The sequence below is a fragment of the Erythrolamprus reginae genome, chromosome 1 (genome assembly GCF_031021105.1).
Source record: "Erythrolamprus reginae isolate rEryReg1 chromosome 1, rEryReg1.hap1, whole genome shotgun sequence".
In the NCBI taxonomy this organism is placed as follows: domain Eukaryota; kingdom Metazoa; phylum Chordata; class Lepidosauria; order Squamata; family Dipsadidae; genus Erythrolamprus; species Erythrolamprus reginae.
Genome location: NC_091950.1, coordinates 43620151 through 43647258, shown reverse-complemented (window position 1 = coordinate 43647258; position 27108 = coordinate 43620151). Strand labels below are relative to the sequence as shown.

Sequence of the window (27108 nt, the reverse complement as noted above, 5' to 3'; positions counted from 1 at the left end):
CTCCCAAGAAAGAATTCCCAACTGCTGGCAATCCAATTGCAAAAGCTTTCCCCAGGGCAAACGCAGCAACTGCCTCTTAATTATTAAAATTGTCCAAAACTAAATGGATTCTAAAAATTAAGAGTGAAGGACTCAGCAGGTATTTTATTCCTTGCTTAGACTTTAATCCATATCCCCATAGACAGAATCATCTTTCTTCCAAACAGCTTTTCGCCTTTTCTTCTAGAGGTTATTTGTGCTGCAATACCTCGTTGCCATGTTATGCTATCTGGATCGATATCCAATCTCACAAATTTGCTTATTTCATCATTTGTCAAAGTTGCTGGGTCCATTTTCATAATATGTAATCTCTGAGGAAGGAAATGAGAGAGAGAGAGAGAGAGAGAGAGAGAGAGAGAGAGAGAGAGAGAGAGAGATTGACATTGACAAGTTACAGGAAACTAGTCTTTAAGCAAAGTACTTAAAAAACCTTTTTTTACAAGTAACATAAAGGGATGTAGCTAAAGCGCAAACACCTATCTGAAAGTCTTAAAAGTAGAATTCAATAATTATCTTTAGTACAATTATTCACTAAAACCAGCAACAATTTTAAGAAAATGGCATTACTTTCAAGAGATCAATGAGCAGAATTCTCATTTTTTCTCCCTCAGCATCAGCAAAATACAGAGGCAGAGAAAACCCACCCTCCCCTAAAATTATTTTAAGAATGCTGGTGTCTTGCACTGTGTGCAAAGGTAGAAGAAAAAAGCTACAACAATGGAAACCAACCTGAATACTCAAAAGATTTACATATAGCCTGCATGGAACCTTCTAAATTATTATCATTGTAACATTGTAGCTTTTAATGAGAGAAAGGGGGAAATGAATGAAGTAGAGTAATTGCATTAACTATATTTATTTTAATGAAATGTCAACTAAATTAAATCAGCTTTAGTTTTTATCCTGCCCATCAATTATGTTTTACAAAACTTTGCTCAGCATGCCATTTAAAGGCCAAATGCACCCTTAGGCTCATGAAAGGATGCATATCCCTGGGCAAAGCATCCAGAAAATGTCAGGGTTGTAGCTATGCATCTATCACATCTGATTTAGAACATGTCATACTCAAGCCCAGAGGCATTGACCATCATAGTAGGTGTGTATTGGTAGCAATCTTTGGCCACTTATGATGGGCAACTGGAATGAGGAAGTCATCATTATCAATTTTTCAAGAACTTGGAAAAACATTATGAGGAGAAATCAGCAATACTGGGGAAAACAGTATTATAACATCCCAGGCAACTACAATATGAGCAAAACTGAAATTAACTCAGAAATACCCAAAGGATAAAACATGGAATCATCCTTATAAAGCTTGATTTCGTATTAAATTAATGTTACTGTCGGATATGAATTATGATTGTTTAACATCGCTTTGCCTTTGCCTCATACTTTGGGAAGACCTTGTTCTCCCTCAAGGAAGACATTAAAACTAGGGCACATTTTTCTGTATGCAAAAAAACATAAAAATCTGAATTATTTCAACAGAGGCTAAGTTTTCCTTTGAAGGAAAGGAAGTGAAGATATTGCTAGGATTATTCCAAAAGTGTCAGGAAGTGATGCTTTCTAACTTATTACATTTTTATATTAACTTGCTTATATTTTAAAAGAAGATAATGTATTAAAATTCTGAGTATTTTGAAACCATGCAGTGCGCAGTGCTCCCAATCCCCCTTTTTGATAAAGCTGGTGGCGATAAAATGCCAGATTTAAAAAGTCTCACAGAGAAAGATACCTGTTTATATTCAAAAAGTGATAGGCATCAGGAAGGTAATGGGACAGACTACTGACATTTGCTCTATATATCAAATTCTGTGCTTTCAAGCACTGAGGATAATTGAGAAGTACAAATAGTTTAGGGATTACAAGCAAGCTCACCTGTAGTCTCCGAATCTGGACATCAGAGAAATTCCTAACACCATCAACTGAAGGAACCAATCGCCAATAGAGTGCCTTAAAGAACAAAGCATGTCATTAAGGAACTATCAGCACACAATAAATCTCAGCTATAAAGACTATGCATAAAACACACTAGAAAAGAGAATAATTAATTGCATCAAATTACCTGATCGGTCTGTGTAGCCTCATGGAAGATGCGGGCATCAGTAGCAGCAGCAACCAAGTTATTGGCAGCAGTAATCGCATGGATGTCACCCGTGAGATGGAGATTAAACTGCAGGGGGGGGGGGGGAAGCACAGAAAATATCCCAACCATTATCTCAATCCTTTGACTAAATCTAATTACGTCCCCAGATCAAGACTACAAAATTCAGTGCTGTTTCTAGAGGCATGACAGAGGGCAGTTCTCTGATACATGAATGCCTTCTCATAGGAAAAGAGAGGCCTTCTCTTATATTTTTTAGGCAGAACTTTTTGAAGGGAGAAATATAAAATTTCTCCCCACCCACTGAACACCTTTTCCATCCTAGCATGCTATCCAGTCTTCGGTTGCTTCTAAGTTACTGAGATTTATTCATTCACTCATTCGATTTTTATAGCCACCTATCTCAATTAATGAATGTGAACAGTTTACAATTCAAAAAAATGTGAGCCGCCCTGAGTCTGAGGAGAAGGGCGGCATAAAAATCAAATAAATAAATAAATAAATAAATAAATAAATAACAATTAAGACTTTAACATTTTAAAATTATAAAACATAATGAAATTGTTGCCACTAAAACTTATATCAACCTCTCAAACACCTGGCAGAAAATGGTTGTTATTGAAGACATCTGGAGTTTATTATTTAGAAACAGATAAAACATTAGGAGCATTAGTTACAAATTTGGTTCCTTCCCTAAACCAGCAGACATGACAAGGCTTCTTTTTATTGTCATGGGTAGGAGTCAGGTAGCCTTTTTTCCCTTCCTTAAGTTATGGTCAAAGAAGTTGAGGAGGGTTTGTTAAAAACAGATCATGCCAAACCAATCTTATTTCATTCTTCAACATAATGACTAAATTAGTAGACCAGTGAAATACTGTGGACATAATATACTTAGACTTCAGCAAGGCATTCAACAAAGTAGACCACAACCTACTTCTTGCTAATATCACCACCAGGTAGGTAACTGGCTAACAAACTAACCTCAACAAGTAGTTCTTAATGGGTCTACGTCTACATGCAGGGAAGTAAGCAGTGAAGAGTACCCAGTACTCTTCAACATCTTCATTAACAACTTAGATGAGGAAATAGGGGAACTTAAATTTGGAAATGATACTAAGCTGGCAGGAATAGCTAACACCGTACAAGATAGGCTCAAGATCCAGGTGGATCTTGACAGACTTGAACACTGGGCCCTATCTAACAAAACAAAATGAAATGTAGAGAAAAGTAAGGTCTTACACTTAGGCAAGAAAAACCAAAAGTGCACATATAGACTGGGTGAAACCAGGCTTAATAGCAGTAACTGTGAGAGGATCTTGGAGTCTTAGTAGACAAGCACTTAAATGTGAGCCAGCAGTGGCAGCGAAAATACCAATGCAATCCTAAATTACATTAACAGAAGGACACAATTAAGATCAAGTGAGGTACTAATACCACTCCATAAAGCCTTAGTAAGACCACACCTATAATATTGCATCACGTTTCGGTCAACACACTATAAAAAAGATATAGAGAAGAGAAACCAGGATAACATTAGATTTGTTACTGTATATTGTTTTTATCACTGCTGTGAGCCACCCCGAGTCTGCGGAGAGGGGCGGCATACAAATCTAATAAATAATAATAATAATAATAATAATAATAATTATTATTATTATTATTATTATTATTATTATTATATGACTGGAGACTAAAACATATGAAGAATAGTTACAGGAACTGGGCCTGGCTAGTCTAGTGAAGGGAAGGACCAGAGAAGACCTGATTGTAGTATTCCAGTATTTGAGGGGCCGTTAGAGAGAGGAAGGGGTCAAGCTATTTTCCAAGGCCCCTGAAGGCCAGACAAGGAATAATGGATGTAAACTGATCAAGAAGAGATTCAACCTAGAAATAAGGAGAATTTTTCTGACAGTGAGAAGAATCAAACAATAGAACAGCTTGCCTTCGGAAGTTGTGGGAGCGTCATCACTGCAGTCTTTCAAGAAGAGATTGGACTGCCATTTGTCAGAAATGATGTAAGATCACCTTCTTATGCAGGGGATTGGACTAGATGACCTACAAGGTCCCTTCCATCTCTGTTTATCTAATTCTAAGATGATTGTGATGATTTTGTTGAAGCATCTCCCAAGTACATAAAAACAGGCAGAGAACTTCAAGCATACCATGAGGGCTACTATCTTGACAGGTTTATCTGACTTGCTACACTTTAAGTGGCAAATGTTATAAACACTCCGCAGTCTGCATTGGTTGCCAATCAATTTCCAGTCACAATTCAAAGTGTTGGTTATGACCTTTAAAGCCCTTCATGGCATTGGACCAGAATATCTCCGAGACCGCCGCACGAATCCCAGCGACCGATTAGGTCCCATAGAGTGGGCCTTCTCCGGGTCCCATCAACTAAACAATGTCAGTTGGCGGGCCCCAGGGGAACAGCCTTCTCTGTGGCGGCCCCAACTCTCTGGAACCAGCTCCCCTCAGAGATTAGAACTTCCCCTCCCCTCCCCGTAAACTCCTTAAAACCCACCTTTGTCGTCAGGCATGGGGGAACTGAGATATCTCCCCCGGGCCTATACAATTTATGTATGGTATGCTTGTATGTATGTCTGCTTAATAATGGCTTTTTAAAAAAAATATTTTAAATTGTAAATTATTAGATTAGTCATGAACTGTTTTATTGTGTTGTGAGCCGCCCCGAGTCTACGGAGAGGGGCAGCATACAAAGCTAATAAATAAATAAATAAATAAATAAATAAATAAATAAATAAATAAATAAATAAACAAACAAACAAACAAACAAACAAACAAACAAACAAACAAACAAACAAACAAACAAACAGTTAATTCTTTATAAAGTAAGGATTGCTACAGTTTCTTAATTTTTGGTCCAAATGTTTTTTTGGGGAAAAAACTTCAATATTATAATTCACAATACATTTAATATAAAAAGCATTTCTCTAATAAGCCCCAAAATTGTTCATCTACAGCAAGGCTGATATAAGAGGATAATTTAATTTGTTCCACATGTTTAAACAAACTAATTTAATTTCTAATATCTGAATGCACACAGAGATTGTACATTTCTCTAAATTTTGCAATCTGTTCAAAAATGTATCAGTTCAAAAATGATGTTCATAGTTGAATGGATTTACGATTAAATGCATGCAGAACTGACAAGGACTAGAAATAATATCTACCCCCAAGCTGAATGTTGATGACTATTGGGAATCATAGGTCAGGATCAAATCACACAGATTCTCTCTATCTAATATCAGGGAAAAGAACTTCCATTACTCTAAATTTCTGAACAAGTAAGTCTTGACATCCTGGAATATACATACGAGAAAGGAACACCCATTGTAATTATAAAGGAAAAAATTTGAAGTCTACCTCTTCCATAGGAATAACTTGAGAATAGCCACCTCCGGCTGCACCACCTATATATTGGGGAATATAAAACATAAGGCATGCATCAAATTGTGAATACTGAATGGTTTAACAGCTATTCATTAGAAGAAAAAACCTACTTATTTTAAAATCGATGCATTACCTTTAGCAAAGATCAAAGTCAAGTGACTGTACTTTCTTGCATTCTATTAACAGTAATAAAAATAGGTCAAGCACTTCTTAATATCACCCTGCTAAAACATTACACTTAAATAATGGGTATTATCCTGATGATGAAAATTCTACAGATGTTTCTGCTGGTATCCGCTGCTTGTGCATTCTAGCCAACTTCTTATAGCTAGTCCTTATTTAGCAATCAGAATTGGGACTAGTAACTTGGTTATTAAGATATTGTTATGTGGAGTGGTCATTAAGTGAGAACTGTGACTGCACCTATGACCTTACTTCAGCTTTTCTTGGCTTTACAGACCTGCAAAGGTCTTAAATGCTGTAAAGTTATTTTTTTCTATCAGCATCGTAACTGAATAGTTGCTAAAAGAGATAGTCATTAAATGAGGATTATCAATATTTCCCTCTGAGCCTTCCAAAGTTTACACAACCAGGAGAATAAAAGTAAGCAAACTTTTTGCTTGGAGTTTACCAAAGATTGGACGTTACCAAGATAAATGCTTCTTGGGGTGGTGGCGCTAAGAAAACAAACTATATCTACCAATTTGTAGAAATATAGGCTGTCACAGAGACAAGGCTGAATACATTTGCTGTTGGTTTCCGAGTAGGACAACAACTTAGAAACATAGAAACATAGACTTGACCTTTCTTCATTTCACCAATTAACCTCAAAGCACAATACCATATTGAAACGGCTATCCAAAAACACAGGACAAGTTTTTCTTATCGTCTACGAACTCCTTCAATGAAGATGCCTTGGACTGAACTTGGATCCACTGCCCATAAATTGTGTACAACTGGCAAGCTACAGCTTTGCCTCTGGCAGGAAATGTTGCAATCTGTACCTTTAATTCCAAAGGTAGGCCCTTGAGAAGGCTGACGGACACAGGCAAAGGCATTCTGACCAAGGTGCGCACCCAAAGCCTGAACCAGCCCTACAGTTGTAGTACTCTTCCCTTCCCCCAAAGGTGTGGGAGTTATGCTGGGGGGAAAAAAAGAATACTTTTTAACAAATGGATAAAAGCACAATCACTTAATTACAATATGTAGCAATATGTTAAGCGAGAGCAACTTGGCCATTAAGCATGTCTTAAGCATAAAACGTATCAGGAAAGACTTCATGAACTCAATCTGTATAGTCTGGAGGACAGAAGGAAAAGGGGGGACATGATCGAAACATTTAAATATGTTAAAGGGTTAAATAAGGTTCAGGAGGGAAGTGTTTTTAATAGGAAAGTGAACACAAGAACAAGGGGACACAATCTGAAGTTAGTTGGGGGAAAGATCAAAAGCAACGTGAGGAAATATTATTTCACTGAAAGAGTAGTAGATCCTTGGAACAAACTTCCAGCAGACGTGGTTGGTAAATCCACAGTAACTGAATTTAAACATGCCTGGGATAAACATATATCCATCCTAAGATAAAACACAGGAAATAGTATAAGGGCAGACTAGATGGACCATGAGGTCTTTTTCTGCCGTCAGACTTCTATGTTTCTATTAAAAGGGGTTTTTTTGTACCTGCTTGCTCATTTTAAAGCAGTGGTTCTCAACCTTTCTAATGCCGCGACTCCTTAATACAATTCCTCATGTTGTGGTGACCCCCAACCATAAGTCTAGTGCCAAGTCTCAAAATAGAGCTTTAAGTTGATTGGCAGGAAGGTCAGGGGGACACCCCCACTGTAAACACCTGATTGGTCAGATTTTAAAAATATGTTCCAAGGCAGCAGAATAGAAGCTTTAGTTCCTAACATCATGGAAAATTTGTCTTTTCCCAGTGTCTTAGGTTACATCTGTGAAATAGTCATTCAACCCCCAAAGGACCCTGACCCCAGGTTGAGAACCACTGGTTTAAAGGGACAAGACATTTTCTGCAATGGCATCATTATGAATGTTTAATTAAACATCATATGGGTGTTCTCCTAAATTTACCCTTCTCAACATTTTGGGAAAATTTTCATTGATTTATGTTCAGATTGTATTCTGGGATTGACAAATTGATATTTTTTATATTTGTCTCCTTGGGACCCAGTTTCATCCTTGGTATATACTAGTGCTGTGCTTTGGTGTACAGTACAGTAATACCTCATGATACAAACTTAATTGGTGCAAGGAGGAGGTTCGTAAGACGAAAGGTTCGTAAGACGAAACATTGTTTCCCATAGGAAACAATGTAAAGTCAATTAATCCGTGCAACCAAAAAACCCCCCGCAAAAAAACAGCTTTCGCGCGGCTGTTTTAAAAGGTGACAGCCGGCCTGGGGGGCTTCCCAGCACCCCCCCGAACCCGGGTGGGGTGCTGGCAAGCCCCCCAGGCCGGCTGCGACCTTTTAAAACACCCGCGCCACTTCGCAGCTGTCTCCTGAAGCCGAACGCTAAAGCCGAACTTCCGCGTTCGGCTTCGGGAGACAGCTGCGAAGCGGCGCAGGTGTTTTAAAAGGTCGCAGCCGGCCTGGGGGGCTTCCCAGCAACCTCCCGAACCGAACCCGGGGTTCAGCAAAAATTTGCCTCTTCTTACGAACTTTGTTTGAGTTACGAACCGGCGTTCGGGAGGCTTCTGGGAAGCCCCACCGCCCGGCTGTTACCTTTTAAAACAGCCGTGTGGCTTCCCAGCAGTCTCCGAACGCCGGTTCGTAACTCGAAAAAAGTTCGTAAGAAGAGGCAAAAAATTTCTGAACGCCGGGTTCGTATCACGAGTTGTTCGTAAGACGAGGGGTTCGTATCTTGAGGTACCACTGTATTTTAAAATTAAGCTGTTTAGGGAATTTTCCTTTGAAAGCGGAAGACTTTCAATGATTGTAAATGCTTTTATAGACTTTCCACGGGGACCTGTTATTCTTTCCCCAAGTCAGTTAAAAAAAAAATCCCAACCCTGCTATTTTAACAGGGCATAGAAATAATGTAAGGCAACTTACCCTGTTACTACAATGTATTTTCCATCTGGTTGATCTTTTAGACGCTTCAGTGTTGACAGTGAGATTTTGGCTTTGCGTTGACCATACAACTCTACTTCATCTGAAATCAAGCCAATTTCTCTGGCCAGCTCACCAATGGGCTTAGGAGTGCATGACCGTGAAACTTCGATGTCACTGAAAAACAACAGTTATATCAAGAAACAGTTATAATCTCTCATTAAATATTTGGAATATACAAGTCACACCTAAATTTGCCCTTTCTCTTTTGACCTTGAAAGTGCAGGCTTTCTGAATGTTTTTCTAGGTGAACACTTTGCCAAAATTTGGAAAATAATATAGCAGAATGAAGGATGGATGAACATCTTTCTTCTGGATATGCTTGCTTTCCTACACATTTCAGTAAACAAGTCCAGCTTTCTGCAGCCTTACAATTCAGCTACTCTTCTTCCAAATGTTAATACAGTGGTACCTCGGTACTCGACCACAATTCGTTCCAGAAGTGTGGTTGAGAACCGATTTGGTCGAGTACCGAATTTATTTATCCCACAGGAAATAATGGAAATGGATTTAATTGGTTCCCAGCCCCTGTTAACTCGCTGGGAACCAATTAAATCTATTTTCTTTATTTCCAATGGGATAAATAAATTCGGTACTCCCAGCTGCAGGAAGGGTGGGGGCTGCTGCAATCCCACTCCTTTCTGCTCCTTTCCTTTCCTCAATGCTTCCTCTTATTACCTGTAAGCAGCTGCAAAAACTTTCTCCCTCCCGTCGGCTGCAACGGCTTCCCTTCGAGGAACAACAGCGCCGGGAACGTCACGTAATGAAGGGAAGCTGCTGGAGCGGCAGCAACTGCTGAGATGGCTCCGGCGGCTTCCCTTCATCATGTGACGTTCCCGGCGCTGTTGTTCCTCGAAGGGAAGCCGTTGCAGCCGCCGGGAAGGAGAAAGTTTTGCAGCTGCTTACAGGTAATAAGAGGAAGCATTGAGGAAAGGAAAGGAGCAGAATGTGAATGTTTTGCTGCCGCATTTGGGGAAATTGTTTAATAATATATTGTCAAATCGTGATATCCCGCAGACATGGAAGCTTTCAGAAATTGTTACCATTCCGAAGATGGGTCGAGATTTAAGAGAGCCTGGGTCTTACCGTCCGATCAGTTTGGCAAATCAGGATTATAAAATATTTATGAAAATACTGGCAAATAGATTAGAAAATATTTTACCAAAAATAATTGAAGAGGATCAATATGGATTCGTGAAGGGAAGGAAAATAAGTGAACCAATTAGAAATGTAATGAATGTGATGCACCATGCTACCGCTACTAAAAGGAAATTGGGAATTTTGAAATTAGATGTTTATAAAGCGTTCGATAAAGTTAACCATAGTTATTTATATAAATTATGTAACAAATTAAATATGGGGGAAAAATTTTGTGAAACTATAAAAGAGATTTATAAAGGAAATGAAGCATATATAAGAGTGAATGGACAAAGAACGCAGAGTATTAAAATATTAAACGGCACCAAGCAGGGATGCCCTCTGTCTCCAAAATTATTCGTAATAGCAATAGAGATCTTAGCTAATAAGATAAGACAAGATAACACTTGGGCAGGATATAGAATAGGGAAATTAGAAATGAAAATAAATTTATTTGCAGATGATGCAATTATATTGACCCAGACCCCGATGGAGATGATTAAAGGTATAATAAATATTTTACAAGAGTTTAAGCAGGAATCGGGACTGTCGGTTAATATGGAAAAATCAGAGATTATGTGTTTAAATACAGATCCGAGAGAACAGATAGAAATTAGGAAAGAATCAGGGTTGAAATTAGGACTTAAAAAAATAAAATATTTGGGAATTTGGTTATTAAAAAACCCAGTGAAAATGGAAGAGATTAATTATAGAATAACATGGAGGAAAATGTTGAAACAGATGAGGAGCTGGAAAGATAAAAAGCTAAGGAGACTCTCTAAAATAAGAGCTTTAAAAATGATGATAGCTCCCAAGATGATGTACCTATTTCAGGTGCTGTCGGGGGGGTTATCGGTATGTAAGGTTAAAGAGTGGGACAAAAAATTAAATTATTGGATTGAAGAAGATAAGAGACCAAGAATAAGAAAAAAGTGGTTAATTGCGAATGAAAAAGAGGGGGGATGGGGTGTTCCATGTTTGGAGCTGTATAGGGAAGCTTTTCAAATGGAAAGGTTAATGGAGTTGCAATTAAGTGAAAATAAATGGGCGAAATTGGAAAAACAGATAAACGGGATGAATAATAGAGAATTAATTTTTAGGAAGTGGAATAGGAGAGATATAGGAAAATTAATAGGCCCAATGAAAGGGGACTATGGAAATTTGGAAAAAATGGCAAGGGAAAATAGGATTATATAAATCTAAACTGTCATCGCTTTAAGCAGTGGCAACTCAAGCACAAAAATGCATTTAGGAAAAACATGAAAAAATCCAAAACCCAAAGACAGCTGACATTCCTAGCACTTTCCGGTAGTTGAGAGAGCATGTTGGATAAGAGAGAAGAAAAAAGGCACAGAATAGAGTGCACTAAGGGAGGCAGAAGAAAGGCATGATATTAAAAGAAATATTCTATGTTATAAAATCTGAACGAACGTGATATTGCTTTTATTTTCCCCACTGTCCATTTTCTCTATACCAGAAGAAACTCCAATGGAGGCTATAAAAGTTTGCTCCTGCTTTCTGTCTCACTGAGACACAGCAAGGCACAAATATAGACTTCCATTCATATCCTTTCTAAACTAATTTTTATTATTTCTCTCTTACCTTGGAACAGGAGTTACAGGAGTGAGCAGTCTATATTGAATATTCCACTGGCCAGGTTGATACTTCTCAAGAAAACGTTGAGCACTTTCTACTGTACTCTGAATTGGTGTTTTAAAAAAGAAAACAAAACAAAAAATAATTACTGTAACTAATCATCTAAATGTTTTGTCCTGTTTAGAAAATTTAAATTGTACAATATAATCTGCAAAAGGCAGACAGCAGCTCTATATCCTTTAAATACAAGATTTGGTACATATACAGTATATATACCTCATTTGCATTTTTGGTCCATAATTTATATTTACTCTTCAGAAAACTACTTCCGCATAACTTCCTAAACACTTCAATATTCATCAAGATTCTATCTATGTTCCTTGTCCGGGGCTTTAATTTGCTGTGAAACACACTGCAAAATGGCCTTGTTACTTCCCCCCCCCCCTCACTTTAACCCAAACTTTTCAACTTGTGCCCGCCAGATATGTTATAGTGGTAAGTTTCAAGAAGATTTTTTTTTGTGCTCTCTGCTAGCTGGGCATTTTATTTTATTTTATTGTTTATTTTATTAATTGGACTTATATGCTGCCCCTCTCCGTGGACTAGGGGTGGCTTACAACATTTCGAAAGGAAAGATACAATATATAAAACATTTCTAAGCCAATTAATAGAATAATAATTTAATAATCATTTAAAAAATTATCTTAAAACCAATCATTTAAAATTGAACAATCACATGCATACTATCACATCTAATACATTCACTGGGCAGAGGCTAGGTTCTAGTGACCACAGGCCTGATGACATAAGTGCGTTTTTAGGTTCTTATGAAAGGCAAGGAGGGTGGGGGCAGTGTGAATCTCTGGGGGAAGCTGATTCCAGAGGGCTGGGGCCCTCACAGAGAAGGCTCTTCCCCTAGGTCCTGCCAGCCGACATTGTCCCTGGGACCCTGAGGAGACCAACTCTATAGGACCTGACCGGACACTGGGATTCATGCGGCAGAAGGCAGTCTTGGAGGTAATCTGGTCCTATGCCATGTAGGGTTTTATAGGTCATAACCAACACTTTGAATTGTGTCCAGAAATCAATCGGCAGCCAATATAGTCATTTTAGCAGGTTGGGCTGGTCTATATTTTACATTTGGAAAATCTGGAAAGCACCAGCTTAATGTAATACTGTGTTTCCTCAAAAATAAGGCCCTCTTATATTTTTTAAACACTGAAATAAGAACTTGGCCTCAATTGGGCTTGTTATCAGGGAATGTCTTATTTTGGGGAAAACATTGTGTATCTGAAATACCGTGGGTTATATTATTCATGGTTTCTATTTTCTTTTGATATTATTGCATAAATTAAATTGTTATTCAGTCTTGAAACTTAAATTGTTATTCAGTTTCAAACTCTCTGAGTAACTTTAGTTCAATCAAATTCATCTGAAAAATCAAATGTATTCAAAAGATGGCTTCTAAATAAAATGAGCAGTGGTGGATATTATAAGAGTTATATGAAAGTATTGTATGATAGTTTATTTAGAGAAGCAGTTTGAAACAAGACAAGTAAAATACATATTTTACAAGAAAGCCTACTGCTGTGTTTCATTGAAGATTTCAATTCAGTATAATGGTTAACTGTGGCTACTTGGTGGATTAACTTCCATGAGTGCAAAACTCTCTCCGCCCAACAGGTTATGGGACCAAATAGCTATGCCCAACAAAAATGAGAGGATTTAAAGCTCGTGGGATGAAACAAAGAGCACGGCTAGACACCTGTATTACATAGAAACTCAGTAGAAAGTGAAAAAAAGATCTTCCTCAAAGTGAGGTACTCACTTGCATCAACATTGCAACAGTCATTGGTCCAACCCCACCAGGTACAGGGGTAATATAGGCTGCCCTCTCCTTTGCTGAAGCATAAGCTACATCTCCAACAACTCTTTTCCCACTGGCCTTTGTGCTATCTGTGAAGGAGAGACAAGAACACACTGCAAATTAAAATGTTGGAGGTGGTTTTCTCTTTGCTTAGCAGCTAGTTAGCAGAGAACTATACAGCACGATACTCTTAAGAAAATCACAAGCACATACAGTACCCGCTGTTCAATAAATAGATTTTAATATTATCATAATTTCATACCAGATCTATGTAAATGACTTCACCCCAAAGCACTTTTTCTATTGTTTTTAATTATGGTTTTAGTCCTGGCATGGGATTCTTTTATATGGTTGCCTCAATAAGGCACCAAACAAAAGGCTCTAAACAATTACAGCGGCCTCTCGAAGCTTCACAAAAGTAGCCCTGGGTCTCCATAGCAGCACTCATGGCAGGGGGTTAAGTGGAACCTCAATTTTCTCACAACTAGGTTGCTAGCTACTTACCACGAATTTAAGAATAATACCCTAATGGCTGGTGTGATTGCCATTCTGCCTGTCAGCATCACTCCCAGCAAAACACTTTCCTTTGACATCAAGGTATTGACAGAACATTGAGAGCTGAAAGACACAGCAATTGTCCTTGGGAAGTCTGAAGGAGACCTTAGGCCTATGGAACATGTACCATGGGTGGTACACGCAGCCATATCTACTGACACGTGAGCTGTTGCCCTAGCTCAGTTCCAGCGCACAAGTGTGTGATGGCCAGCTGATTTTCTGCTCACATGGAGGCTCTGGGAGGGCATTTTCAGCTTCCGTAGGGCCTCCGGGAGACAGCTTTTTTCCCCTCCCTAGGCTCCAGGGAAGCCTCTGGAGCCTGGGAAGAGTGAAAAATTGGCCTACTAGGCCAACCAGAAGTTGGGAAATAGACCATTTCTGGCCTCCAGAGTGGTGGGGGATACCATTTTCTTCCTCCCCAGGCATTAGATTATAGGTGTGGGCTCTGGTGCATGCACAATAGGCGTGCACACATGCTTTTGGCACCTGAGGAAAAAAAGGTTCGCCTTCACTGCCTTAGGCAAAGGCTTTGTGCCGCAAGAAGTGAGGAGTGCCTACATAGAATAGAATAGACTAGAACAGAACAGAACAGAATTCTTTATTGGCCAAGTGTGATTGGACGCACAAGGAATTTGCCTTTGGTGCATATGCTCTCAGTGTACCTAAAAGAAAAGATATATTTGTCAAGAGTCATGAGGTAATTAATGACTGCCATACATACATCTTTATTCACGGGGGGGGTTTGAAAATGGTCTGAGGAACCAACATGTACATTTTAAGGCCTTTAAACAGGTCTACACTTGTTTTAAAGAAAAGAAGGTTAAATGCCTATGGGGATTCTCAGTCATCCGTGTCATGTGTATCCGAAAGGTGCTTTTTCAAGAAGCAACTTGACTTTTTGGTTTTTCTTTGAAGACGTTTCATTTCTCATCCAAGAAGATTCTTCATTCACCTCAGAGAGAGCTGAACAAGCTTCTTGGATGAGAAGCAAAACAACTTCAAAGAAAAACCAGAAAATCCAATTGTCTCTTGAAAAAGCACCATTCGGATACACATCTTAAAGTTTGAAAAAGTCTGTCTTAAAACTTCACATCCTCCTCAAAAATGGGTAAAATATTTTGGGCTTGCTAGGTTCCTGATAGAAACATAGAAGTCTGACGGCAGAAAAAGACCTCATGATCCATCTAGTCTGCCCTTATACTATTTTTTGTATTTTATCTTAGGATGGATCTGTTTATCCCAGGCATGTTTAAATTCAGTTACTGTGGATTTACCAACCACGTCTGTTGGAAGTTAGTTCCAAGGATCTACTACTCTTTCAGTGAAATAATATTTTCTCATGTTGCTTTTGATCTTTCCCCCAACTAACTTCAGATTGTGTCCCCTTGTTTTTGTGTTCACTTTCCTATTAAAAACACTTCCCTCCTGGACCTTATTTAACCCTTTAACATATTTAAATGTTTCGATCATGTCCCCCTTTCCCTTCTGTCCTCCAGACTATACAGATTGAGTTCATGAAGTCTTTCCTGATATGTTCTATGCTTAAGACCTTCAACCATTCTTGTAGCCCGTCTTTGGACCCGTTCAATTTTGTCAATATCTTTTTGTAGGTGAGATGAACAGAACTGAACACAGTATTCCAAATGTGGTCTCAACAGCATTCTATATAGCGGGATGTTCCCTTTATCAGGCTGGGTTCTGTCATCATCATGAAGAGCTATGTGTGACCCATGAATCCTAGCCTACTGCAAGCTCAAATTCAATACCCTCCCCCCCCCCAACAATGTGGGAATAAGCCAATTGGGGTCTTCTTCTTGAGAAATGACTTGGCTAGCTAGCATTGTATCTTATGGGCTTTTTTCTCATCCTCAAAGGCAGAAAATGAAGCGAGCCACAATTGCTAAGAAGCGTGAAGAATATAAGCATCTTTATTTAACCCTTTGATTAGTTAAGTGCAATTAATGATAGATCACTTATAAAATCAATCTTTCTAGAAGTGCAGTAAGTAGGAGGGTAGCAACTTGACAGGTGTGACTAATCCTCTTAGTTTCTTAAACTGGAGAGCAGATGGGTAGAGAAGCTCCACTTGAATAAAGAGGAACCTTATGCAACCAAGCTTTGGTTCATTAATTAATTTCTCAGTAGGAAAGTAATGATTTCTTCAAGTTTCTATAGCATAATTTTATTTCTTCTTCTTCTTCTTCCTCCTCCTCCTCCTCCTCTTCTTCACTTTCTAATCCCTAATCTCCCATTCCCCCCTCAAAAAAAATTAAGAGACAGTGGGATCTACTTCCAAATTAAGATCTGTAATTGCCTGACTGAACCAGTAATGAATGTAATCGTTTTCTCCTACCTATACACTACACTAATTAACATGTTTACTAACAGTTTTTCAAAGTCATTTTTCAACATTACCTGGAATGTGATTGATTCCACAGTCGATCACTACTGAACCTGGCTTGATCCATTCACCTTTCACCATCTCAGCTTTGCCAGCTGCAACGACCAGGATATCGGCTTTACCGACCTGCAACACAACTTGTATTAACTTACTTTCATAAAGAAACTTTGATCTCTTTTTTTTCCTGCTGTGCCTCCCACTCTTTAAAACGATTCACTATTTAACAATGCCCTATAATATGAATATAAATCCTTTTGGTTAATTAAAATAGGAATGTATATATGTATGTATGTATATCATGTATATTCAAATCCCGGTAAGGGTATGATGGCTAGTTGATGACAGCTAAATAGTTTGAAATAGATCTATGCTAGTCTCCCTTCATTTTCATTATCAGCAAAAATATGTTATACATATAGAATATTGTTGGCCGACTATAAAATTAAGTGTCTGGATGGTCCCTGGAGGATCTGAGAGGCATGCTGAGCAACATGTGGCTCCCTTCTCAGACATAAACATCAATACAGAAATCATTATCCCAACATTTTGCAATTTTTAGATATTCTGCCTATCAGCAAGAGTTCACCTTTTTTAGAACACAAAGGCAAATCAACAAAAGTACATTCCCTCCCTGTCTCAAAAAATTATAGCATACCAGGGAGAAGCCTTGAATATTGTTTTTGACAAGCTAACTTTCCATAATGTTTTTTTTTGTTTCAAATGTCAGAAATGTTTATTTATACATTCGGACCTCCGGAACTGCCTGCTACTGCACGAATCCCAGCGACTGATAAGGTCCCACAGAGTTGGCCTTCTCCGGGTCCCGTCGACTAAACAATGTCGTTTGGCGGGCCCCAGGGGAAGAGCCTTCTCTGTGGCGGCCTCGGCCCTTTGGAATCAACTCCCCCCGGAGATTAGAACAGCCCCCATCCTCCTTGTCTTTCGCAAATTACTCAAGACCCACCTATATCGCCAGGCATGGGGGAACTGAGACATCTCCCCCAGGCTTTTATATTTTATGTTTGGTATGTATGTGTTGTATGGTTTTAATTGTTGGGGCTTTATATATTTTTCTTATATATCTAATATTAGATTTGTTTACTGTTATATTGTTTTTATTATTGTTGTGAGCCGCCCCAAGTCTTCGGAGAGGGGCGGCATACAAATCTAATAAATTGAATTGAAATTGCATTGAATTTTGAGTTGTTTGTTTATTATTCTCACTTTAAGAGATGCAGATAAATGAGTGAGCTGGGCAATTTTTTTTTGTTTTCCATCTAGTTGCATAATAATTCTGCACACGAATAGTTGCTCAATAATTGTGCACACATAGGTATTCTCCTAAGAAAGCCAAACCCTCACTTTTAGTTTCTTAAATATTCAGGTTTCAGGTTAATTAACATTTTTGATTGACTGAGAGTACTCTGGTTGTTTATTAATAATAAAATTAATCCTTCAAAATACAACTTGCCTAATAATTGTGCATGCAAAGTGCATGTTTGCCCCCAAATTTTGTACTCCTTTGACTAGAGATCTTAAGAATTGCTCGAGCAAAATTGGCTTCTTGTGAATCTGCAGAAACCAAGAAACAGTGCCTCAACATGGTTGTATTTGTTTTTGCTGTTTCTTTGTTGAGTTGAAAAATCACTATCCAAATATAAAGTACTGGTAGTTTAGTCAAGTGCCTACTTGAACATGGACTTAAAGACGGAATCCTATATTGCAAACTGAGGTCTGCTACTTCCCAGTATTCTTTCCAAGAGGAAAATACAGGTTTTCCTGGGATGTTTCATATAGAGACATATACTTTAATATGGAATTACATTTACTTCCCATGATCACCTATCCTATTAAGAGATCCTGTGGCATTTTCTGAACTATAACCATCTGGAAAAAAGAACCTGTTGGGGAGAGCATTTTGCATAGGCTAAACCCAGAAACATTACAGCCACAGTTTTCCTGCCTTACTTCGTCAGCCAGCGATGCAGTCTTTGAATGACAAGTGGTCACAGTTGCATGGTTCCAGAGCAGCAAGTCATGCATAGGAGCCCCAACGATCTTACTGCGCCCAATCACTACCGCTCTTTTGCCTGCTACTTGAACACCTGAAATGCAGAATCCAGAATTGGCATTCATATCACAAAAGCTGTGCTCCGTTTAGTCTATGATCCACCTCTGGCTTACAAAAAGCAACCCCAATCCTCCAATCATTCTTTTATAAAGGCTTTTATGTATTAAGCCCCATGCAGTTGGGCAAGATCAAGGAAACAAGAACTACAGAGATTTCATGGCCGTCTCTTTGATGCTACTTTGGGGTAAATTCAGAATCTCGAAAAGTGCAATGGAGTTTTTCCAGTCCCATTTATATGAATTAATTAAGGCAGAGTGTCTTTGAATGCTTTGACATACTTCTTCCAACATTTTATTTAATGTTCACATTTATGAATTGCCTATCTTCCTCAAAGAGGGAACATTTCTCTTTACTTGAGTTAAGTTGCCATTTATGATAAGGCAACAACTCAGTTGCCACTCAAGTATTTATAGTGTCTCTGTTTTCTTTCATTCCTTTTCTAGCTTCCCCATAATCACTCATGGTACCTAAAGCATATTTATTTATTTTATTAATTTTGTCAAGTACGTATTGGTAGTATACAAAGATATAATAATGTTCATATCCATAATACTAGTAAAGAGAAACATTAGGATGGGACGGTAGGCACGCTGGTGCACTTATGCACGCCCCTTATAATCTCTTAGGAATCGGGTGAAGTTGATTGAAGTGGATAGTCTAAGGACAAAGTTTGGGGGGTTAGTTGATGATACTACAGAGTCAGGTAGCGAGTCCCATGCATCAGCTACTCAGTTACTAAAGTTGTATTTCTTGCAGTTGAGTTTGGAGTGGTTTACTTTGAGTCTGTATCTGTTGTGTGCTCATGTGTCGTTGTGGTTGAAGTTGAAGTAGTCGTTGACTACTACATTGTAGCAGATGATTTTATGGTCTATGGTTAGGTCGTGTTTAAGGCAACATAGTTCTAAGTTTTCTAAACCTAGGATTGTAAATCTAGTTGCATAGGGTATTCTGTTACAAGTGAGAGTGGAGGGCTCTACTAGTAAAATATATTTGGATATTTTCTAGAGTGTTTATGTCCGAAATGCGGTGGGAGTTCCAGACAGATGAGCTGCAGTCAAGGATTGGTCTGTTGAACGTCCCTGGCTCTTGTGAACCAAGACCCACCCTTTCCTTGCTCACCCGTTTGCCTGATAAGTTCCATGCATCCTTTGGGTGTGCAAGGAATGAAGCAGTTGCTGAGGTCCCCACGTGACAGCTTCCCTGCATTTACACTGCTCAAGCTGAAAAGGAGAAAAGCAAAACAGCTGAATTAGCAATCCTTGAAATTTTACCTTCGCATCTAAACTTTTGTAGATGGCTCTGAATTTTTTATCCCCATCCAAACTTTTGTAGGAGAGGAACTACAAGAAACCTTGTGCAGTACAAGTAGTCCTCGACTTACAATAGTTCGCTTAGTGAACATTCAAAGTTACAACGGCACTGAAAAAAAAAAGACTTTTGACATTTTTCACACTTACAAACATTGTGACATCACCACGGTCCCGTGATCAAAATTCAGACACTTGGCAAGTGACTCAAATTTATAACATTTGCAGTGTCTTGGGGTCACATGATACTCGTTTATGAGCTTCTAGCAAGCAAAGTCAATGGGGAAGCCAGATTCCCCATTAAAAATTATGTTACTAACTTAACAACTGTAGTTATTCATTTATCAACAGGAGCAAGAAATGTCATAAAATGGGGCAAGACCCACTTTACAAATGTATCACTTAGCAACAGAAATTGTGGGCTCATTTGAAATCATAAGTTAAGGACCATCTATACTAAATACTCAGATCATTGAATTAGATAGACTTATCATCTGACATCATCTAACATCTAAGCTCCGCATTTATAACTAAATATAGTGTTGTTGTTTTTTTAAAAAAACCTACCTTCCTTGCAATTTAATAACAGCCAGTTTGCCAGACTGATTAAGGTTCCAGGCTAAAAACTAGGCGAGATATTTCTAGTCCCACCTTTGTGAGACTAGAAGGCAAGGCACAAAGCCAGCAACCCTGGGCCAATGATTTTCTCTCAGCTCAAGGGAAGAAGGCATTGGCAAACAGAAGTTATTAAAACTTTTGGTGATCTTCTGCCTGAATATTTACATATACTAGTGAAGTTTTCTTCCTGTGATAATAAAAGCAAAATGGAAACCTAACATATATACTAGCGACTGGATACTTTTAAAAGCAGCCACTTCCAAATAAAATTATTTTGCTTTTCTTTAGTATAATATTTTCCCAACTTGACAACTTTAAGATGTGCGGACTTCGACTCCCAGAATTTCCCAGCTGGCATTTGATGTTGAAGTCTACATATCTTAAAGTTGCCAAGTTAGAAAAAACACTGCTTTAATGTATTCCTTCCCCAACTGGCCCTCCAGATAGAAACATAGAAACTTATAGAAGTCCGACGGCAGAAAAAGACCTCATGGTCCATCTAGTCTGCCCTTATACTATTTTCTGTATTTTATCTTAGGATGGATATATGTTTATCCCAGGCATGGACTTTTGTTCCAAGGATCTACTACTCTTTCAGTAAAATAATATTTTCTCATGTTGCTTTTGATCTTTCCCCCAACTAACCTCAGATTGTGTCCCCTTGTTCTTGTGTTTACTTTCCTATTAAAAACACTTCCCTCCTGGACCTTACTTAACCCTTTAACATATTTAAATGTTTCGATCATGTCCCCCCTTTTCCTTCTGTCCTCCAGACTATACAGATTGAGTTCATTAAGTCTTTCCGGATACGTTTTGCGACTATCACTCACCACAAGAGAGTTTTACTTCTAAGTAAATTAACATGCATATTTTACAACAATCATACCCATCGACATCTTTCTCAGGTGCCACAGCATTGGTAATTGTCTCTGTGTTGATGGGCTTGTTTGAATCCAGAGGCAACTGCACTATAAACCCATGGATGGCAGGGTCTTCATTCAGATTGTTAATGCATTTGAGCACCTGCAAGTTCATAGAAAGGATGGGAAACAAGCCAGTTCAGAGGCAATGCCTTCATATCACAGAAGAGGCTTCCTAATTTCTTCAGCCACTCCTGTTGCCAGGAGGCATCAAGTATGAGTGACTGTGCAGAAAGCACAGAAATACTTACCAGCTTTAACAAACTGGAATTATTCTCAATATTAGTTCATAATGATGAATGGACCCAAATGCAATGTTAGGGATAATCATACAACCTACTAAACCAGTGGTTCTCAACCTCCCTAATGCCATGACTCTTTAATACAGTTCCTTATGGTGTGGTGACACCAACCATAAAATAATAAAATTATTAGAAAACTCAGGATGAATTATAAATTACCTTGCTGCTAGTTCACTTTCTCCTGCACTGTGTGGCCATGCCTTCTGGGCGTGCACACACTTTGTGCGTGTACACATATACAGTGCTGATTTTTTTTAAAAAAATATATGCAAAAATCCATGAAAACAAGATGGCAACGCATGCACAATGCCAGAAATTTGGCTTCTGCACATGCTCAGAAGTTCCAATGGTAAATATTTTTTTGTTTGCAGTAATCTATTTGCATATGGGCAGACCCGCCTGGAGATGGATAGAGGACCAGTGTCTCAGTTCCTAAGACCATTGGAAATACAGTGGTACCTCTATCTAAGAATGTCTCTACTTAAGAACTTTTCTAGATAAGAACTGGATGTTCAAGATTTTTTTGCCTCCTCCTAAAACCATTTTCTACTTAAGAACTTGAGCCTGGAAAAATTTCCCAGGAAATTTGAGAGCGGCACGAAGGGACAGCTAGTTTCCTGCCATTCCCCCTTTAATCCCGACCATCTCGAGCTTTTTTGGGCTGCCAGAGGAGCCTTTTGGTGTTGCTTAAGGAGGATTTGCCAGTTCAGAGCGAATGAAGCATTTTCCTTTCTCTGGGTGCTTGGAGAGGGAATAAATCTCTGCCAGCGCCCAGAGAAAAGAAACACTCCCTTTGCTCTGGGCAGCCCAGAGTGAATGGAGCATTTTCCTTTCTCTGGGCACTTGGAGAGGGAATAAACCACTTCGCTGTGGTGGCTGCCTCCCACACACCTGGTGCGAGGTTGCCTCCCGGAGCATCTGGGCGTGGAAAGGCAAAAGGGAGAGCTTCGCCCCGGCCAGATCAACTTGGCTTCAGCCAAACCAAGGAGTCAGGGAAGGAAAGGCACCAGCTACAAAGTGAGCGAGCGAGCGAGAGGAGAGCCCTTCAGCATGGGAAGGAAGAGGAAGCAGGTAGCATCAGCAGCCGCCTTTCGGTCAAAGGAGCAGGAGGTTCTCTCCTCTCGCCTGCCTGGGTTTCTCTGTCTGGTGCAGTGTATGGGAGGCAGCCTCGCGTCAGGTGTATGGGAGGTGCGTGCTCCTCCTTGCTGCCTCAGAGTCCCCCTTTTTTCCCCCTAAAGTCTTAAAGTTTTGGATTTTTTTAAATTCCCCTCACCTCATCTTCTTCCTTCGGCAGCGACTCTCCTCCTCCTCTTTCCACCCAAATTCCGAGCTTTTATTTCTTTCCTAATGGGTTTGCACACATTATTTGCTTTTACATTGATTCCTATGGGAAAAATTGCTTATACTTTCAAACTTTTCTACTTAAGAACCTGGTCAAGGAATGAATTAAGTTCTTAAGTAGAGGTACCACTGTATGTGTTTTCTGATGGTCTTAGGCGACCCCTGTGAAAGGATCAAAGGGGTCGCAACCCACAGGTTGAGAACCGCTGTGCTAAATAATGAGTGTCCAAACTTTTGGCTTGCCTGGGCTGCATTAGATGAAGAGGAATTGTCTTGGGCCTCTTATAAAATATAAAATATACCATAGTTAATATATATAAATCACATAATATTAAAGTTTACAATTTTGTGGGCCAGACTACTAGCTGTCCATGATCACATGCAGCCTGGACCATGGGTTGGATGTGCCTGCACTAAACCAAAGTAAAACAAAAACTTAGGTTATGTCAACCCAGCTATGGTTTATAAACATTTCAGTGTTTATGGTAGTGTTTCCCAGTTCACATTTGGAATTTCTTGAAATATGGTTGTTATGGAGAGCAGAATCACTAATGAGATTATAAATGAATTATTCTTTGCTACCAGCTCTTGCCTATTAATACTCTCTGACATTTTAGCTTATCTTTACTTTTTTTCCTTTCCCTAAAACAGTGAGTATCCTTATGAAAAAATACCCAGACTTGTAGCCATCCACCTAATGATCATTCTGGAATCTATTAGAGGTTCTTCAGGTTGCTATTGTATGCTTTTCATTTATTATTATTTAATTAACAGAATCATTTAAAAACAAGCAGCACATATAAGCTTTATGACTAAGTTCAATGTGTCCACATAGCCAACCATGGTTTATTCAAGAGTTGCCAATCAGTTTCCGGTCACAATTCAAAGTGTTGGTTATGACCTACAAAGCCCTTCATGGCATCGGACCAGAATATTTCCGGGACCGCCTTCTGCCGTGCGAATCCCAGTGACCAGTTAGGTCTCACAGAGTTGGCCTTCACCGGGTCCCCTCAACTAAACAATGTTGTCTGGCAGGACCCAGGGGAAGAGCCTTCTCTGTGGCGGCCCCGACCCTTTGGAACCAACTCCCCCCAGATATCAGAGTTGCCCCCACCCTCCTTTCCTTTCGTAAGCTCCTGTCGTCAGGTATGGGGGAATTGAGACTTCCCCTTCCCCCTAGGCTTATAAAATTTATGCATGGTATGTCTGTATGTATGCTTGGTTTCTTAAATTGGGTTTTTAAAATTAACTTAAATATTAGATTTGTTTACATTGTATTATTATTGTTGTTAGCCGCCCGGAGTGTACGGAGAGGGGCGGCATACAAATCTGATAAATAAATAAATAAATAAATAAATAAATAAATAAATAAATAAATAAGAGTACATACGTAGAAAATCGTGATTTGACAAGACATGCTATTTTTAGCCATTGTTTCTGCTTGGTAATTTTTTTAAGATGTTCCCAAATTAAAAATGCTATATTATAGACACCAAAGGGAGCTAATGCTAGAAAGAAAACAATCATTTCAGTAGCGGTTCAGGATGCAGATTTCCAAGGGACCACAGAAGACATACTATCAGGTGAGACTGATCTGATCAAATACAGCTGACACATGCATGTCTTAAAGTGGGCTGGATTACCTCAGCTTCTGTAGCAGTGCCTGGCAGCTTGATGTGATTGGCATTGATCCCGATCTGAAAAAATAAAAGCCAAATGAATGAGAGAGTTTATAAACTGAGACATGATCAGATGAAGGTTAAACGGTCTCCTTTTGCAAGCTTTGTAACATCCCTCATACAGAATTCAAAAAAGGTATATAGCAAGAGGTTAAAATGTTCATCGGGCAAAGGCAAGAAAATGTATTCCTAGGTTGTCTAGGAAACCAGGCAACTTTCTTGTTACACTTGCAAAGCAAGAGTTTTATCACCAGTCATTGCAGTAGAGTGTGGGAAAATAAGAACAAATCACGTGTTCCATTCTGGTCTTGAAAAAGAAATAAAAGCAAGTTTTTACATTTATATGTATGTACATATCTAGCTGCATATGTGTGTGTGTACTTCTTTACTGTAGATTTAATTAAACAATTGTCCCTGTGCAAATTGGCAAATTATACTTAGCGGCCACAATAGTCCTCCATAACATACCAGAAGTGGGTTCCTGCTGGTTCAGACCAGTTCTATAAAACCATTAGGAACTTGGTGGCCTGGGTTGCTGGAACCAGCAGTAACCCAGGCTTGCCATGCCCCCAAGCCGGTTCTCTTGTTATTGGCTTCTGCACATGTGCAGAGTCATTTCCAGGAAGATTTCAGACAGTCTCAAAATGGGTGAACAGTGCAGTCAGGCGGTAGGGGAAGCAAGTAGGATGCTTGGCTGCATAGCTAGAGGTATAACAAGCAGGAAGAGGGAGATTATGATCCCGCTATATAGAGTGCTGGTGAGACCACATTTGGAATACTGTGTTCAGTTCTGGAGACCTCACCTACAAAAAGATATTGACAAAATTGAACGGGTCCAAAGACGGGCTACAAGAATGGTGGAAGGTCTTAAGCATAAAACGTATCAGTAAAGACTTAATGAACTCAATCTGTATAGTCTGGAGGACAGAAGGAAAAGGGGGGGACATGATTGAAACATTTAAATATGTTAAAGGCTTAAATAAGGTCCAGGAGGGAAGTGTTTTTAATAGGAAAGTGAACACAAGAACAAGGGGACACAATCTGAAGTTAGTTGGGGGAAAGATCAAAAGCAACATGAGAAAATATTATTTTACTGAAAGAGTAGTAGATCCTTGGAACAAACTTCCAGCAGACGTGGTAGATAAATTCCACAGTAACTGAATTTAAACATGCCTGGGATATACATATATCCATCTTAAGATAAAATACAGAAAATAGTATAAGGGCAGACTAGATGGACCATGAGATCTTTTTCTGCCGTCAGACTTCTATGTTTCTATGTTTCTAAGAAATGCATGCACACAAAATGTGCACTTAAGTCCCAATGCGAACCGGTGGGGAGGGAAATTGGAACTCACCTCTGTAACGTACTACTTATCCTAACTTTGTACAGTTGAAAAGGCAGTTGTCCTTTTGCCACCAGAAGGGAAGATCTTGCAGAGTTTTCTATTACTGTACTACAGAAACAGTTTCCAATCTTCTTGACAGTATAATTATATTTAACCATCTAGCTAAATTTACCACATTTTCTTTCTTTTTATAATCTACCCTTTCTAATCTTCAAACCTGTATTTTTTCTCCGTTTTTCAGCCCAAAAGGTTTCCAGTCACTAATAAATGCAATTACAGTGATCCCTCGATTAGCACGGTCTCGATTAGTGCAAAACGCTACAACACGGTTTTTCAAAAAAATTAATTAAAAAATAAGTCCGCGGGTTTTTTTCTACACCACGGTTTTTCCACGGGAGGGAAGGAGGGAGGGAAGGAGGGAAGGAAGGAAGGAGGGAGGGAGGGAAGGAGGGAGGGAAGGAGGGAAGGAGGGAAGGAAGCCATTGCCATTGCCACCAGCGCTGCCCCAAGAAAGCCGGTGAGAGGAAGGAAGGAAGGAAGGAAGGAGGGAGGGAGGGAAGGAAGCCATTGCCATTGCCGCCAGCGCTGCCCCAAGAAAGCCGGTGAGAGGGGCGAATTGGGCGGGCGGCGGGTAGCGGCGAGGAGCCCAGAAAAATCACCATTGCCAGCCTCCGAACTTACGTCGCTCCACCATCTGCGCATGTGCGGCCATGGAAAAAAGGGCGCGCATGCGCAGATGGTGTTTTTACTTCCGCACCACTATAACGCGGAAAATCGATTAGCGCGGGAGGTCTTGGAACGTAACCCCCGGGCTAATCGAGGGATCACTGTATTGAACTTTCTCCAATCAAACAATGTTGCCATCTCTGCTAGTTCTGCTATCCATTGTGGTAGCAGCAAACAATTAATCTTCCGCTGCTGTTTTGTAATTGACTATCCCTTAATCCTAACAAGAAAATTCATGGTTACAATTACACTTTACAATTGGAAACTATGTATCTCAATTTCTTTACTTGAAGCTAAATTCACAAATAGGAACAAAATGTTTCATTGAATCCAATGCAATGAAAAGCAAAATTACCTCAGCGGCAGCCTTCAGCTTCATGCTAATGTAGAGATTTGAATCATCCCGGTCACCAACCTTTGGGGGGAAATAAATCAGATTATTTTATAGGCCAAGACCACACGTGAAAAACGAATTTCCATAAAGTAGAGGAA

The 27108-nt window shown here is 39.3% G+C and overlaps 1 protein-coding gene across 1 annotated transcript in view; it reads right to left on the bottom strand.

The window, feature by feature from the left end:
- MTHFD1 (methylenetetrahydrofolate dehydrogenase, cyclohydrolase and formyltetrahydrofolate synthetase 1) overlaps positions 1-27108 on the bottom strand; it is an 85826-nt gene that overhangs the window by 40380 nt on the left and 18338 nt on the right. Inside the window, exons 3-16 of the mRNA XM_070751049.1 lie at positions 26972-27031; positions 24506-24559; positions 21186-21322; positions 19494-19594; positions 18212-18348; positions 16258-16369; positions 13249-13376; positions 11427-11524; positions 8631-8804; positions 6562-6698; positions 5531-5577; positions 2105-2212; positions 1918-1992; positions 248-350 (exon numbers count right to left, since the gene is read on the bottom strand). Of these exons, the coding sequence (XP_070607150.1) occupies positions 248-350; positions 1918-1992; positions 2105-2212; positions 5531-5577; positions 6562-6698; positions 8631-8804; positions 11427-11524; positions 13249-13376; positions 16258-16369; positions 18212-18348; positions 19494-19594; positions 21186-21322; positions 24506-24559; positions 26972-27031 (1471 nt within the window). The remainder of the gene's footprint in view (positions 1-247; positions 351-1917; positions 1993-2104; positions 2213-5530; positions 5578-6561; positions 6699-8630; positions 8805-11426; positions 11525-13248; positions 13377-16257; positions 16370-18211; positions 18349-19493; positions 19595-21185; positions 21323-24505; positions 24560-26971; positions 27032-27108) is intronic.